At 39.5% G+C, this 16,189-nt stretch overlaps 3 protein-coding genes across 3 annotated transcripts in view; 2 read left to right on the top strand and 1 right to left on the bottom strand.

Annotated features, from left to right (window-relative positions):
- The window catches only part of lamb1b (laminin, beta 1b), a 31,113-nt gene extending 27,426 nt beyond the window's left edge, over window positions 1-3,687 (bottom strand). Inside the window, exons 1-2 of the mRNA XM_085251654.1 lie at window positions 3,565-3,687; window positions 3,038-3,213 (exon numbers count right to left, since the gene is read on the bottom strand). Of these exons, the coding sequence (XP_085107780.1) occupies window positions 3,038-3,213; window positions 3,565-3,598 (210 nt within the window). The 5' untranslated portion in view covers window positions 3,599-3,687. The remainder of the gene's footprint in view (window positions 1-3,037; window positions 3,214-3,564) is intronic.
- Window positions 3,688-6,247: 2,560 nt separating this feature from the next.
- Window positions 6,248-13,387, top strand: ssbp1 (single-stranded DNA binding protein 1). Its single transcript, XM_085252344.1, has 7 exons — window positions 6,248-6,327; window positions 8,165-8,240; window positions 8,437-8,494; window positions 8,715-8,855; window positions 10,562-10,649; window positions 11,431-11,519; window positions 11,826-13,387. Exons 2-7 carry the CDS (start codon window positions 8,217-8,219, stop codon window positions 11,867-11,869), a joined length of 444 nt encoding a protein of 147 aa, XP_085108470.1. The 5' UTR covers window positions 6,248-6,327; window positions 8,165-8,216; the 3' UTR covers window positions 11,870-13,387.
- Window positions 13,388-15,043: 1,656 nt separating this feature from the next.
- Window positions 15,044-16,189, top strand: part of creb3l2 (cAMP responsive element binding protein 3-like 2) — a 35,198-nt gene continuing 34,052 nt past the window's right edge. The window contains exon 1 of the mRNA XM_085252300.1: window positions 15,044-15,673. Coding sequence (XP_085108426.1) covers window positions 15,575-15,673 — 99 coding nt within the window. The 5' untranslated portion in view covers window positions 15,044-15,574. The remainder of the gene's footprint in view (window positions 15,674-16,189) is intronic.

The following is a 16,189-nucleotide window of genomic DNA, read 5'->3' as shown; positions in this document are numbered from 1 at the left end:
AACATGCTTGTTTGGGAGGACATTTACACAATCCCAAGTTACCCCTCAAGTTAACCATCAAAACTAAGCAGACCCTAAGCTAAGCTTAATTCTAAATTTAACCCTAAAACCAAGGCTTAAAATAAACTTCTAACCAGTTTTGATGGTCAAAAACTGCTTCTGACAAAAGCAGCTAGAAGATTTTTGTTTAATTTTAATTTGGCCATGTTGTTTTGGAAGAGTAGTTTATAAAGACGCTGTATCCCACAATTGCACAGTCAGGTTTTGAACATCACACACACATATTCAGTGAATATAACCTCATAACTGCCCCTTTTCCAAAACAGTCACTTAATGATAGCCTGCAATGATTCATCTGTAAATTGTAGCTAGAGTAAGATGGGTTATATTCACTGAAGGGCCTCTTCATCACTACATTTACTAAGGTTTCATTCATTCAGTAGCTGCGCTGTCTCAAAACCACTGATATCAACAATGTATGTTGACAGAATTCAAAAGCGATAAGTCATAGAAATCTTCAATTTACACCTGACCCACTTTCTACCATTTGCAGGGACTTTGTCTGCAGCTATGAGGGACTTCTCAAAAACGTAATCATCTAATCAAATTTATCAAAGTCGTGAAGATATGAAAGTGCTTTTGAGGGGAGCAGGAGAACTGCATTAGCTTGTTAAAGTGAGTTAAGCTGACACACAAATGTGTTTGGAAGTGGCGTGCTGTGATTTAAAAGTTGTGTTTCATGTTGGACAATGATGCAGAAATGATCGCCAGCCAGGGAGGCAATAAGGAAAGAAAAATATTTAAGTAAAGTGTTTAACAACTTTATTTAGGGTGAAATCATTTAAAATGTAAAACTCCCTGTGTTAGTATGGTCAGTTTTTCAAATACAATTCTACAAAGTTAAAGTGAACCTTTAATATTTTTCCGGTTATATATATATATATCTATATATATCTATATATATCTATATATATCTATATATATATATATATATATATATATATATATATATATATATATATATATATATATATATATATATATATATATATATATATAGATATATATGTACTGTTACATTGGTGAATTAAGCATGGCCAGAGTTTCAAATAGTGAGATCTGTGTGTAACCAAGACAAAACCTCAATCTTCAGACGCTCTGTTTCTGGCAGTTTTTTCTGCTTTTGGCTCTGTATGATGCCATTCTGTGTGCCTGTGCCTAATATGGTCTTCTAGGCACACAGATCTAGCTGTGAGCCTAGAAGACCGACCCACTAGCTGTTAAAACCTTATGTTTATGAGAAGCTAAAACAGCTTTAATGATAATGGATTGCATTTATATAGCGCTTTTCGAGACCCTCAAAGCGCTTTACAATTCCACTATTCATTCACTCTCACATTCACACACTGGTGGAGGCAAGCTTTCCAGCTATTTCAGTCAGAGGAGCTACACTGAGGCCAAGGTATAAGTAAAACACAAATAATAAATAGACTATCAATAATGCAAAGCTTCCCTAGCAGCATCTAGAAAAATGTGAAGCTAGAAATATTCAAAATTTCAGAAATAAAGCTCTGAAAATTGATGTCAGCTACAGAAATCCAACAATCCAGCAGGCCTTTGAGCCATCTGTTACAGAAATACTGTAGTGGCAGGAAACACCAAGATGAAATAATTTGGTTGGCTAAACGTCTCTTTCCACAACTCTGTTTACAGAGACGGTTCACGAAGTCCACTGAGACTTAGAATTGCTTCACATGGTTGAACTGTGGGCCTGAGTTCATGAGTGTTGTGCTGTAAGGAAACTGCTCATGTTGTGAATGCCACTCTTATATATCAGTGATGTTTGCTTTTTCTACTGACATCCTTTAAATGTTGCATTTAAATGACGTATGACATATATGAACTGTCACATATAATTACAGTCAATATATTTTCTTTCTGATTATATTCAGAATCATCCCAATGGGAAAAATCTGCTCTGCAGGCAACCACAGCTTTGAGTTTACGCTTTGTTTTTACAAACCGTGGTTTCAAATCAAAGAGAAAGAAAAACTACTCGAGTCTAACCACTGGATGAGAGAACACTCGAGGACAAGTATTCACAAGTGGTGAGATGAAGCGTAGTACCTTTTTAAACCTTACTATGTATATTTTTGCGTGCATATGAATCTGTAATTATGATCCAATAAACAGATGTACAGTAGTTAAAATGCAGTAATCCACCTGTCCACTAAAGGAGCAAAAGTGTGCCAAGAAAATATCCCCCACAGCTTTCCAGCACAAACACCACCCGCCTGAGCTGCTGATATAAGGCAGGATGGATCCATGCGCTCATGTTGTTGCCATCAACAAGCCTGCCATCCAAACAATGCAGCAGAAATTGAGACTCATCAGAGCTCATCATCTTCTGTTGTCCAGTTTTGGTCAGCCTGTGTGAACTGTAGCCTCAGTTTCCTGTTGTTAGATTTTCTGCTGCTGTAGCTGTCACAGCTCTTACTCGTTAGCTTAGCTTTACTGCTGCATAAGCCCTGACGCTAACCCTATATTCTTCTGAATAAAAGTATTTAATATCATAATTAATGACATTAAAACACACTGGAGTTATCATCTAAAGTTTAAGGCAAGTATCTTTGACCAAAATCGGAATAAATTGACTTTATGTAAAGATTAGAGATAACCCTATTTCCTTACTGATATCAGAAAATATTTATCATTGCCCCAATATTTTGTTCTGTGGGTTGTTTTTTCTTTTCTTTTCTTATTTTTGTAACTGTAGATAATGGAGAAAAACAGAATAAAACAAAAAAGCAAAGGAATATTAGTCATGAATATAGGAAAAAGAAAATGAGCCATTAGAAAAAACGAAGGCTCATTTAATTATAAAAACAGAGTGGTCAAGTGAGGCTTAAAAAAGTCTATATAAAAGGCTATCTTCTTTTGGCACTTTGTAAAGCAGATATTAAACACAAAACACGTGCAGGAAGCCTTCAATTGAGCCTTCTCTGCTACCTGTGCTCTAAAAAAGATCCTTTCTTACCTCCAGGTGTCCCACGATGCAAAAGCTCTCGGCCTCATTCAGTCCGCAGGTGGAGGAGGCGGTGAGTTTGTGCGCCCTGCCGATCAGCAGGTCACCTGTGGCTGGGTAGCAGCTGCCCTCGGTGCAAATATCTGGGAACTGCGGAACCTGCTGTGCCCTGACAGGAGCCCACAGGGCTGCAGGGAGGAGAGACTGGTGTCAGTGAGATGTCAGCACAAAGCACTGGCCTCGTTCTTCTTTTGGTTTTAATGATAAAAGCCAGAAACAGAGCAGGCTTGCGGTCAGTTTATTTCAATTAGAATCACATGAATTTACTCTTCAGATGAGAATTAAGTGCGCAGCTGTGGGAAAGTGCTCTACTGAAAGTTTTATTTAGCTCTTAAACTCTCCTCCAGCATTTGTTTTGGAACAGGAAAACGGTGGATAATCGTTTACAGATGCCTCTCATTACATGTGATGGGAGCGAACATGTCCCAGCAGATTAATTTTAGCCAAATAAAGTTGTTCAAATTAAAACTTCAACTCACCCAAAGTGGTTAAAAGGTGGATTATGAGCAACATGGCCCGGACCCGTGCACTGACAGCTTATCGTGATGGTCCTACCGCAGAGAGTGTGTGCTGATGTGCGTGTGTGAAGTGTGAAGTCAGAGGCGAGGGTGTTGTCTTGTAGAAAGTTCGCATCCCACCAAACAACAACTCCACCCCGCTGTCAGCAGCGCGCCACCGAGAGATCTGGAAAACGAGCGCACCCTCTGCTGGAAGGCCTAAAGAATTCGTTTTCTACACGTTAATATTCGCAGTTTCCTGCTCATAGTTTATTACTTCATTATAAAAGCTCGATTTAATTCTGTTTAATTGTCCTCTTTATGTGCCAGAACTATTGTTTGAATCTTTAAAGCTTATTTCTAAATTTCCTTGTACTTTATCAACTCGATCCCTGACCATTTCAAAACTAATTTTTAAATAAATTCAGTGTCAGTGGGAATATTCAATGTTTGGGGTAAAAATAAAGCATCATGTGAGCATCACAAGACCAAAAACAACTACTTAAGTTTAAAAACATACCAGGCAAGTCTGCTGGACCAGACGGAGTGAGTCCCCTCGTCCTCAAGGCCTGTGCCCCCCAGCTGTGTGGAGTCTTTCATAAACTGTTTATGCTGAGTCTGAGTCTGCAGAGGGTCCCGGTGATGTGGAAGACATCATGCCTCGTCCCAGTACCAAAGACGCCTCGTCCCAGTGGCCCCCAGGATTACAGGCCCGTGGCACTGACCTCCCACATCATGAAGACCCTGGAAAGGCTCATCCTGGACCAGCTGCGACCCATAGTAAGACCACACCTGGATCCCCTTCAGTTCGCTTATCAGCCTCGTCTCGGAACAGAGGACGCCATCATCTACCTGCTCAATCGTGTCTACACCCATCTGGACCAGCCGGCGAGCACTGTGAGGGTCATGTTTTTTGACTTTTCCAGTGCTTTCAACACCATCAGGCCGACCCTCCTGGGTGATAAGTTAGCAGCGATGCAGGTGGATGCTTCTCTGGTGTCCTGGATTGTTGATTACCTGACAGGAAGACCACAATATGTACGTCTCCCACAGTGTGTGTCTGACAAGGTGATCAGCAACACAGGGGCACCACAGGGGACTGTCCTCTCCCCCTTCCTCTTCACCCTCTACACCACAGACTTCAGCCACTGCACAGAGACCTGCCATCTTCAGAAGTTTTCTGATGACTCTGCGGTGGTTGGATGCATCAGCAGGGATGATGAGACAGAGTACCGGGCTGTGGTCGACTCCTTTGTCACGTGGTGTGAGCAGAATCATCTGCAGCTCAACGTGGCAAAGACCAAGGAACTGATCGTGGACTTCAGGAAGACCAGGAAACACTTGACCCCTGTTTCAATCCAGGGGGTCAGTGTTGACATTGTGGAGGACTATAAATACCTTGGAGTACACATTGACAATAAACTGGACTGGGCTAAAAACACCACAGCACTTTACAGGAAGGGCCAGAGTCGTCTCTATTTTTTGAGGCGACTGAGGTCCTTCAACATCTGCCAGAAAATGCTGAGGATTTTCTATGAGTCTGTGGTGGCCAGTGCGATCCTCTATGCTGTTGCATGCTGGGGGAGCAGGCTGAGGGTCGCAGATGCCAACAGACTTAATAAACTGATCCGTAAGGCCAGCAATGTTGTGGGGATGGAGCTGGACTCCCTCAAGGTGGTGTCGGAGAGGCGGATGCTGTCCAAGATAAAGACAATGTTGGATAACACCTCCCACCCACTCCATGACATGCTGGTCAGTCACAGGAGCTCGTTCAGTGAGAGACTGAGATTACCGAAAAGCACCACTGAACGACACAGGAAATCATTCCTGCCTGTGGCCATCTCCCTGTACAACGCATCCACTTAACACACTGTTTGCTGCTACAACTACACATGTTTCTTTTCCAACTATTTATTTATAAGTGACTTATGTATGTATGTATGTATATATATGTATATATTGTACTATTCTTAGTTAGCGTATTGTCTGTCTTGTCTTAATGTTGGTTTAAAATGGAGCACTGTAACAAAAAATAATTTCCCCCAGGGATCAATAAAGTATTCTGATTCTGATTCTGATTCTGAGAATGGTATATTTGCAGACTGGCCTTTATCAGGATCATCTCCTATTTATGTTGAATTATTATTAATGCAAATATGGAAATCAGCTGGGATAATTCTGGTTTATATACTGCTACACTGCAGGGGAGCTAGATTCACCGTGTTTTGTTTTTGACTCACTCTACCCCCAGCTTACAGGTTTCGAGAACCAAGAGGAATAAAAAGCAGTATGTATATCTACTTAAAGACTAAAATATCACAAAATAGATCATTGTATTTAGAACTATGGCATAAACACATAGTTTAACTCTAAGTTAATATTTTTTCAGAGGTGGAAACAAGCTTCCATAACCCAGAGCTCAATAAGATGAATATTTGTCACTATATGTTTGTAAAAGGTAATTTGTGTTTGAATTGTTAGTAATTCTTTTCTGGATAACATTTTTTATAGGGAGCGACCAACATGAATAGGGACAAAGGATGAAGATGAAGAGGAAAAGAGGAAGATTCAGAAAGGAGAGCGAGTGAGATGGAGGCAGTGGTAACCCCTACAGGGAGCAGCCGAAAAATAAAGGCCCTTAAAGCGGAAAAGCGCTTTAACGACACGTGGAACGTCGGACTCTTGTTGGAGACGGACCGGAAGTAGCGTGAGGTTACAGAAGATTCTTGTGAAGTGTTGCACCTGGTAAGTTTATAAGCGGCTCTTTAGTGGCCACTGAGGAGCTCATTTTTGTACAGTTTTGTGACACGGGTTCGTCTCCAGGTGCTCCCCGCTGTAAATCCGCGCTTGGGGAGAAAATCGTTGATTACTGGGGGTTTGTTTCGAGTCTGCATCCTATGGCGGGAGAGCTCTCAAGCCTCGATGCTCCTCTGAGAACCCGGAGCTCTGACTCTGGTGGTCGGTGCTACATAAACTGGGCTAATTTCTCTGCTAGCTTAACTCTGAACTCTCTTTATTGCATATAAAATATGAACTTACTAGTAAAACTCTTTCTAAATCACCGAAACAAACTAGCATTATTAACAAACTAGCATTGAAGAGATGTGGGTTGTTATAAAAATTACTTGTGTATTTGTTTCTTCAAAATAAAGTAATAGCAGTTTGCTTCTGAGTAGATCTTTTTTATTTATTTATTTATTTATTGACATTTTTGACTTCGAGCCTTGTAAAAGCAACCCTATAGCTATCTTGAAATGCACCAGGTCACGTTGAGCAGTTACTACAAAGCAAAGGTGTAAAACATAAGGCATGGTGTCTAAAATCGGCCCGGAAAACACAATCCGGCTAAACATTTTAGACTATTAACTGTATGTAAGTTTAGCTGTTTTTCTACTTTTAAAGACTTATGTCATGGCCAGTGGTACTACATTAAAGTAATTAAGTGAAAGCTACAAACTGTATTTGTGTAATATACCGAGTACACAGTGTTAATAAAAAAAATAAATAAACAGACAATATGAGGTAACAAAAACATTTATGTTCTACAATTACAGGACAGTCTGGAACTACCAGGACTTTTTTAGTTGTTGCTAACCTTACAGATTTTTCACAGTTTCACTGGTCTGGCTCACTTCAGAGGTATCATAGTTTTTTGTTTTCTAATTATTTCTCATTTTTATTTCCTTTTGGCTTTTTGTTTTTAATTCTGTTTATTTTGCTGGTTACTAGAGCTGATTTTCTCACTTCATTTTAGCTTTTAATGTTTAAAAATGTTTAGTTTTTTAGTATCAGTATTAGTTTTAGTCTTTTTAGTTATGACTCACAGTCTTGTAGACTTCCAGAGTCTCAATAAACACGTCCATTGAGCCAGAGAAAATTGGAGAAACACAGTAGTTTTTCTCATATTCACATATTGCCGTGACTTCGGTGTATAATATGTTTTAAATGTGCAGCTGCAATGAGTAAGCTTGGAGTTGTGATTTAAACACACTTCTTAATTGGAAACTCTTCTTCAGCTCCATATGAAGTTCCAAAATACACTTTACAGTTAAAGAGAATGCATGAAAATAAAACTAAACAGATAGCATGTAGTCAGCCACATTTAAACATCCTGTTTGTTGTTGCTGATTAAAATAGTTTCTCTCACTCGTGAACGAGTCAGTCAGCATTCCTGCCTTCACCAGCTGAGGACTGAAAGCGGAAGTTAGATGTACAAATGGATGAAATGAGCTTCGTCTGAAGGTTTGTGGGCTCAGAGTAGAACTGTTGCTCCTCCACATCAAGATGAACCAGCTGAGGTGTTTCGGACAAGTCCAGGTGGTCCAGTTGGCTGCTTTGGGAACGCCTCAGTGTCGCACTAGAAGAAATGAAGAGGAATGTTTGAGCTTCTGCTTAGATCGCTGCCCTCACGACCCAGACATGAATAAGCAGCAGAAGATGGATGGATGGATGGAAGGAAATGCTACTTTGGGAGATATTTTAGTGCAATGATAACATATTTATGTTAACTATAATCTTTTTTTTCTTTCAAGCTTAAGGAAGATATTTGCAGCCCACACATTATTTCTATTGTGTTTTTCAGATCTGCACTGTATCAGTCTCAGCTGCTGTGTTTGTCTTCAGTCAGAAGAAAGATGCTTAGAAGTGCATCAGCACAGGTGAGGAGGAAATGGTCGGCGCTGGACTATATAAACCGTACCAGATAAAATCAGTATTAGATTTATGATTTGTAGGTATTGTAATTAATAACAGATGGAATGGGGAAAAAAGTAGAAATTGTAAATATATATTTAAAAAAAAAATCTTGTTGCCAACATTTTGAAGTATTTTAACTATTTGGCTGTTCCTTCTCAGATCATCCGGCAGGCGGTGAGGTACAGGAGTACAGACGCCAGCCTCATCCTGGAGAGATGTAAGTGAATTTCTTCTCCAGCTTCTCTTCTCTCTGCTTTGAGGGGTTTCGAATCTTTTTACAGATGTTCAGATGGGTTGAGATCAGAACATCAGGTCGCTGCAGTGTTTTCTCATCATGGAGGACCGGGACTGCGTCTAGTTATTACACATTAATTCAAAGGGGATTTTCATAAACGCTGGGCTAACTGTAATAAATATGCTGTCTGTATCTGTTTCAGCGATAAACCGGGTGCAGCTGTTAGGTCGGGTCGGCCAAGACCCGGTGATGAGACAGGTGGAGGGCCGAAACCCGGTTACCATCTTCTCATTAGCGACCAATGAGATGTGGCGCTCTGGAGAGGGAGAAATGAGCTCACCAGGTAGGAGTGTATAATGTAGTCTTTAGACCCAACAAAAGATCTACTAAAAACTTACAATACACCTCCAACTGATGTTCATACTATTATTCTCATGTGTAAAGAATTAAGGCCAGAATTGGCCCAAGAAAGACTCCAATCAGACCCACTGCACATCTTAAGGAAATGTGAACCAGGGCGGTTACTACAGCAGCATTTATTTATCATGTAGAAAAACTAGAACATACTGTTGACACTGACCTATTTATCTTATATTGATATATCTCATGGATTAAATAGTTAAATTTGAGAGAGAAGGGCATTTTCACTTAAGATCAAAGTGGGCTGTGTGTGTCCCACATTGTAATATGACTTTGACATCTTTGATGTTGATGTGTTGGATTAGTGCTGTTTGTATGTTAGGATCTTTAGGGTAATCTTGGGATAGTGTAGTGATTTAGGTTAGTACATATGCATTTGGTGCATATTGCTTGTTGTTTGAGTCTGTACTTATAAGCTGTGGTTAGCTTAAGGGGAGTCCCATTTTACAAACATAACAATTTTATATATTATCGTATTTTAATTGTGAATAAACTGAAATGTCCTCCTCTGAAATGTGACATTTCTCAGCTTGATCTTTCAGCTCAGATTTACTAAAGTAACCAACACCCCTCTTTTTATTCTGATTTGGTTCAGTCTGGTTTTACACATTGAAAGCACCAACATTCAACAGGGTTTGTGATGATTTGGTCAGCTTTGTTTCATTTTGCTGTTGCTCAGTCATATTTACGTACTGCACTGCATGATTTTGATCCGTATCTGCAGATCAACGTGAACTGATATTATCTGCTGTTTTTGCTGCTAGATGTTTTTCATATCATGCATTTTCTGCAGGGTGAGGGCTGTTTGCACTTCAAGGTCTCATTTTTCTTTGCCTGCGTCCCTGAATTAAACACGAGCATTTCAGTGTCGGTGTTTCTGTGTTAGTCACTGAGTAGCAGACGCATTCTCTGCATTCTAGCTTAAATTTTGAAGCTAGAGTGAAATAAAAGGTCAAGTGTTCTTTGAAAAGGTTTAAATGCTAAAATAAATATATATTAAAAATGCACTGATAAAGCTGAGTGAGCTGATGAGAGGGTGCAAATAAAGGAGATATAATAAACTATCTGGATGATGTTTCGGTAACAAGAAGGAAGAAATTATTTAGGAAACTAATAGACTTTAACAAAATAAACGATTAACTGGAGCTTCTATTGAAGGTGGGATATTCATGTTGTTGTGACATCACTGTTTTATCAGTCAAAGTTGGATGCAACTGCTTGCATTTGCCACTAGAGGGCGTCGGCGAACGTTAACAGATTGTTATTCATTACTACTGCTGGATTTCAAGGTTTTGAGTCTAGACAGCTGCTCTTCATGTGCCTCTGCACTGGGCTCAGTCATCATCAGACACTCCAGCCTTTATGGTTCATTCATGATCGTCATTAGAAATCATAAATACAACTGATGAGACACGTTTCATAGCTCACTGTGATAGAAAAGCTGTGCAGGCAGCCTTTAAAGTGTTTAAATATTAGAATGAATAACACTCCAAATAAGAGGATTGACTGTTTTTCTCATGTTCTCTTGGGCTTAGCTCGGTTTTTAAAGGTATTTCAAGCGCTCTTGTTTCTTTGGAGAGTCTGAATACCAATTAATCTGATTCGCCTGCTGCTGTTTTCTAATTCCAGGTGACATCAGCCAGAAGACGACGTGGCATCGTGTGTCTATATTCAAACCTGGTCTGAGAGACGTGGCGTACCAGTACGTCAAAAAAGGGTAGGACCTGCATGTTTCCTGTACAGGCAGAAGACTTAGCTGTGAATACATGTGTAGATTTACTGCTCTGCTGCAGATGGGAAAGGGGGAATAAAGCTGCATGACTATTTTTACCAGCTCTCTAAATGTTCCCAAACCCAAGCCAATCACAGAGTAATCAGAGTAATCCTATCTGTGTTTATCCACTGTCAGACATGAGTTGGCTTTCTTCTGATTGGCTGCCCCTCATAAACAGAAGGTTTGACCGGTATGTGAGTGGGAATTATGTGAGATGGCCATATGAAGAATACCCACTCCCAGTGACTTGTCTGGCATTGTAGATTTAGAGCTTGCAGTAGTTACTGTAAGAATCAGCATCCACCTTTGTGACAGAGTTAGAGATGGAGGCGAGGCTTAGATGGTTTGGACATGTGCAGAGGAGGGAGAGGGGCTATATCAAGTCAAAGATGCTGACGTTGGAGCTGCCAGGCAGGAACAGGTTGTTCTCACAGCCTGCGTGACAAGTAAACACAACCTGATGTAAAATCACTTGTAGTGCTTCTTTACCTTATAAAGACATGCAGCATTTTATTAGTATTGCAGAGTAAAAACACTCCTCGGTGGGGGGGGGGGGGGTCTTTGGTATTTTGAGTAAGAAGTAGTTACTCAGTGACTCCTACGACTTCTGTTTTCAGATATAAAAATATGCTTTTATGGTCTTTTAAAGCTCCAGAATCTCTTCATCACATTAGGAGTTTCAGAATAAAAGAACATTGTGCGAATGAACCATTGTCATTTTCAGGTCGAGGATTCTAGTAGAGGGGAAGCTGGACTACGGCGAATACGTGGACAAGAACCAAGTCAGACGTCAGGCCACCACCATCATCGCAGGTCAGGTCAAACACCCACACAAACACACTCGGGCCTGATTTAGACTTTGCCGGATACTCTTTGCGTCGGCACTGCCGGCATTTATTACTTGTTTTTTACTGTGTGGTGGTGTCTCTGTGTTTCATATGCAGTAGCAGCCAATAGAAAGACATAAAATGCTGGGACTTTTGCACAGGATTCAGGGTTTTTTTGTTTGTTTGTTAAAGCGTAGATTTCCAGCTGAAGCCTAAATCCAGTGACTCACATCTACTCTGTCAACATGTCACCCCGATGTTCTCCTCTCTGATTCTTTTTGATTCTCTGCAGACAACATCATTTTCCTGAGCGATAACGTGCGAGACAGAACCTGAAGGACCTTCCTCTCCATCTTCGTCTCCACCAAACACCAAGGCGACTTCTTTTTGTATTTTCTTCTTTATACCAAAATAAGACTCAAGGATGTGAAGTAAAGGAACTGTTTTCACAAGAAGCCGGGAGGACGGACAGGATAAGCTATGATCATCTTTGGCTGCGGCACCACCTGCTGGTGCACATGAAGTCTTTGAGGCTTCAGGAGGAGCAGAAAGAGCTCAGCTGTAGTAAATGTACACCTACTGATTATGACTTAGACGTTACAGATAACTTTAATGTTGTTTAATCCATCCAAGTGTTCTAAACGCTTCTCCTGAATCATAACTCTGAGTTTGGGGACTCTTTGAAAAGTTGTAGCTCTGTTAAGAGCAGCTCTCACTCTGCTCTCACTTACTGTGACTTGTAATGTTATAGATTTTGTTTCCTTGTGCCAGTAAAGACATACTGTCTTTATAAGCTGAAGTTGTTTCATGGTGAGTAAGACAAATTTACCCTGTGAGCCAGTTTCACAGGGACGCCCACAAACCTGTTTCGAAATTTAAATTAAATTCTGCCTGCAAGTTATTTTCCCTCATCGCATCTCCGTCACGCTTTATGCTTGAAATCGTTGAGTTTTCTAGGAAAGATGCAGCAATAATCTTCATTTCAAGTAGCTGCTGCCGAGGTTAACTCACAGGTTAGGTCGTCTTGTATGGCCTAACGTGATCTCCTGCTTCTTAAATGCAGTAAAGCTTTCAGAAAGTCACTGGATTATGTGTAAAATGCATCACCACAAAACAGGTTTGTTTCTCCATGCGCGTGAAATGTTGATGTGTTGCAGATGGTCTTAAAATCAGATTTATGGCAGGTAATCGAATCTCTGTGCCTGTCTCTGAAACTAAACGGCTTCAAAGGGAGGTCTTTTTTTCTCTGAGTTTAATTAAACTGCTTCCTGTCTCTTCCTCAAGCAGAAAGCTGCTGTGTTGGAAGCAAAGTCATCTCAAGTGTTGCAATCTGCGTGCAGTTTGCACATTTTTGTCTTGCTACATGATCAGCCTCAGGAGTGGACGCTTCTGCAAAATAAGATACATCTCTGATGTGGTAGCAGTTTTGTCCCATTTGACCCCATGTTACCTTTTTTTTTTCTTCCTTTAAAGAAAAAATTAAAGTATTGTCAGCATTTTTCTTCCAGCTCTGCTCCAGTGAAAAGCAGTTTCACTGGAGGTCAAGGTTCACATGTCTCGCAAATTTCGACTCCTTAAGACTGGTTTTAATTTCTGCTGTTTTCATTATTAACTGCATGAGTCATCTATAGCTATAACCACATTACTATGTGGGGAATTTGACAAATATTATCAGTTACATTTACTCTTGTTTTCTGCTCTGTCACTCTTTTGTCAGTTGCACTTATCTGTTTATCTTCATTTCCTTCCTGCACGGTGACTGAACTGTTCAGAAAGGACATACTAGACGTTTGTTTGTTTGTTTTAATACATATATGTTCCTAAAGATACAATAAACAACATTTGTTTAAAATATTTATTAAATGCACTTAAAATTTACTTTATATTGGGTAAATATACAAAACAAAATGAGAGAAAACGTTTGAAATAAGCTGAAAATGTAATTTTTATAGTTAAGGTATATATTTTTTTCAAATATTGTTTTAAAATGAACTCTTTAAACCCGTGTTTTTGTTTTAACCAGAATAATGTGATTGGCTGTTTCAGTAGCAGCCGGGGTGGGATTAAAACGAGAAGGTATTCTTGGCCTAAAGTAATTGGTCGCACGAGTTTTTGAAGTTCCTGATTGGCTGCGCAGGTTGTCATTGAAAGGCTCTGAGGAGCTTTAAATACAGAAGAGATGTGATTGGTCAGGCGGACGAATGTGGGCGGGCGGTTGAGTTACGGGAGAACCCTGTGGATTCAAGTCCAATCAACCACAGTGATACCGGAAGTAGCTTCGGGTTATTTAAAAAAATAAAAGGTTTTTTGAAAGACAGGATTGACTTTAGTTTGTAACTTTGCTTAGTTTCATTTTCCTTCATAACTCACGGACTAGAAATATACAATTGATATTTTTTCTTTTAATAAGAAAAACACTATAATATTCATTTTCATGCAAGAAGTTAGAAAAAAATATGCGTCATACTTAACCATTAGATCTCAAGCAGCACCAATCTTCAAAACAATCACACTACTCTAATTATTTCTAATATTGTAATTAAAACATTTTTTATTTTATTTTTGTTACATTTTTAAGAGATAGCCTAGGGATAAATTAATTTAAGTTTAAATTTACAATCATCTAAACATTGTGTAATATTTGCATGCTGGAATGACCACACTACATAAAAAACATTCAGAGTTAATAGTTTGTACAATGTTTAAAAAAATATACTGGATTAGAGGAGACACCCTTCACAATTGTAACAGCAACAATTGTGCAGCAGTAGTTTCAGATACATAAATATAATCTTTGAAAATGTTCCAATGAAATGTATGTGTGCAAAGAATTTCTTGATGCATGCTCAATTATCCAGGTAAGTAAATCCCCAAAACGTTCTCAGGAGAGAACGTTTCTCCCACTGAAAACACCGCGGCCTGATGAACAGAAACAACTTTTGGGAAACAGAATTTAACTAAAGTTTTTCCAAAACCCCGAAAGCCATTTGACGTTGTTAGTTTTATATTTAAATGTAAGAAAATTGCTAAGATAATCATGCAATCTTTAAATCTAAGCTGAAGACTTAACCTTTTTTGTTGTTGTGGTGGCGGCTGGATAAGTTGATTATAAAATGTAAAGGCTTTGATGCTATAATAATAGGTTTGTTTGTTGTTTTTTTTAAAGAAACTCTAAATAAGCTTTAGATAATAATTATACAAATGTCTAAACTTGACTATTATTATTATTAATTTATTATTATTATTGTTACAACATGGTACTAGTAGTAGTATTTTTTTTTTTACATCACAACTAACAAAAGCAAATATTTTTGTATGCAATTAATATCTTTGCATGTATTATCATTATTATCATTATTATTAAAACAATATTGTTGCTGTCGTTGTTGTTAAATTACTGACATTTTGTCTTTGCCAACAACCAGAAAAAAAGCTCTGCAATCACTATTAGGGTTTTTATTTTGAAATTAGAGACCGGAAGCTCCGCTTAGTTAACCTGACTATTTTCAAACTAGTGGCAAAAGTTAATGACGGAGCTTTTACATGTTCTGTTTTTAATATGTTGTGATGTTTGATGCTCTTTATTAGTCGTACTAAAGGCTGAGATTAAGACTTGAGTTTGCTTTGTGTTTTGTGTTTTGTTTTTTTCCTCCGTCTCGCTGTCTGTGACTCCTCCCACACATTCCTGTGTCTGAGAGGAGGAGGTAAGAAAAGGAAGGGGAGCCTGGTGGAAACACTCTGTGGACCCTGATCCAGAGAGGAGAGATGATAAACAACAACAACAACAACAGCTCTCAGCTTGAATGCGTCTGCTTCAGCCCTCTCCCACATTTATCTCTCTGTATCTGAACCGACTGGACGTGTTTCGACTGTGTTTTTATTTCTTTGCCTTCACTCCAAAAAGTTGTGGAGAACTTTCCGGTGGAGTTTGAGGTTTCCAGCCTGACTGTCTGCACTGCAACAGAGCCCCGCTGTGTTTCTGCTGCTGGAGGAGGAGGGGAAAAAACAACAAGGCCACAGAGAGTCTGTGTGGAGGAAATCATGGAGATCCTGGACAGCAGTGAGCCGTTTCTTCACTGGGACAGGAACCTCAGCGAGCTGTCCGAGGCCGGAGAAATCGATTGTGTGCTCAGCACCACAGTAAGTGATCGATTAGCTGGGGTGTAAATGATCGATCAGGGGTCTGGTTATAGGCTCTGCAGCTGCTCAGCGGGGGATGATCACCCTTATCTCACTTAGATGAGGTATTAGTAGAGAGGAGGGGGGAGGATGTGTGTGTGTGTGTGTGTGTGTGTGTGTGTGTGTGTGTGTGTGTGTGTGTGTGTGTGTATAGTACCCTGCTCTCCATTCAGATGTTGAGCCTTGGGGTCCAGGATGCTCCTCTGACTCATTTTTACATTTTTCAAACAAATCAGTCTGCAAGGTTTTACTCAGATGACTCACTAAGACACACATTTAAAGCACTCTACACAAGTATATTTACACTGTGTACTTCTACTCTTTCATACTGCAGAGATGAATAATGTGGACCTCATTACAGGTATCTGGCGGTTTTATTTATAAGCTGCTTTCCTGAAAATCATTATTTATCAAATCAAAGCAATTGCTTTTAAAAAATATATATATATTTCCAGGTCCTCATTTATGTAGTATTTC

This window comes from Mchenga conophoros, linkage group LG17 (assembly GCF_057382185.1).
Source record: "Mchenga conophoros isolate Kocher_MC1m ecotype Shallow Benthic linkage group LG17, M_conophoros_male_GT1.1, whole genome shotgun sequence".
Taxonomy (NCBI): domain Eukaryota; kingdom Metazoa; phylum Chordata; class Actinopteri; order Cichliformes; family Cichlidae; genus Mchenga; species Mchenga conophoros.
This window is presented reverse-complemented; position numbering and strand designations above follow the sequence as displayed.

Bases quoted from the DNA above. Each gene is read 5' to 3' on its own strand.
- ssbp1 (XM_085252344.1), top strand. From the start codon at position 8,217: ATGCTTAGAAGTGCATCAGCACAG. The intron at 8,856-10,561 runs GTAGGAGTGTAT...TTCTAATTCCAG, and splicing joins GGGAGAAATGAGCTCACCAG to GTGACATCAGCCAGAAGACG. The intron at 11,520-11,825 runs GTCAGGTCAAAC...GATTCTCTGCAG, and splicing joins GGCCACCACCATCATCGCAG to ACAACATCATTTTCCTGAGC.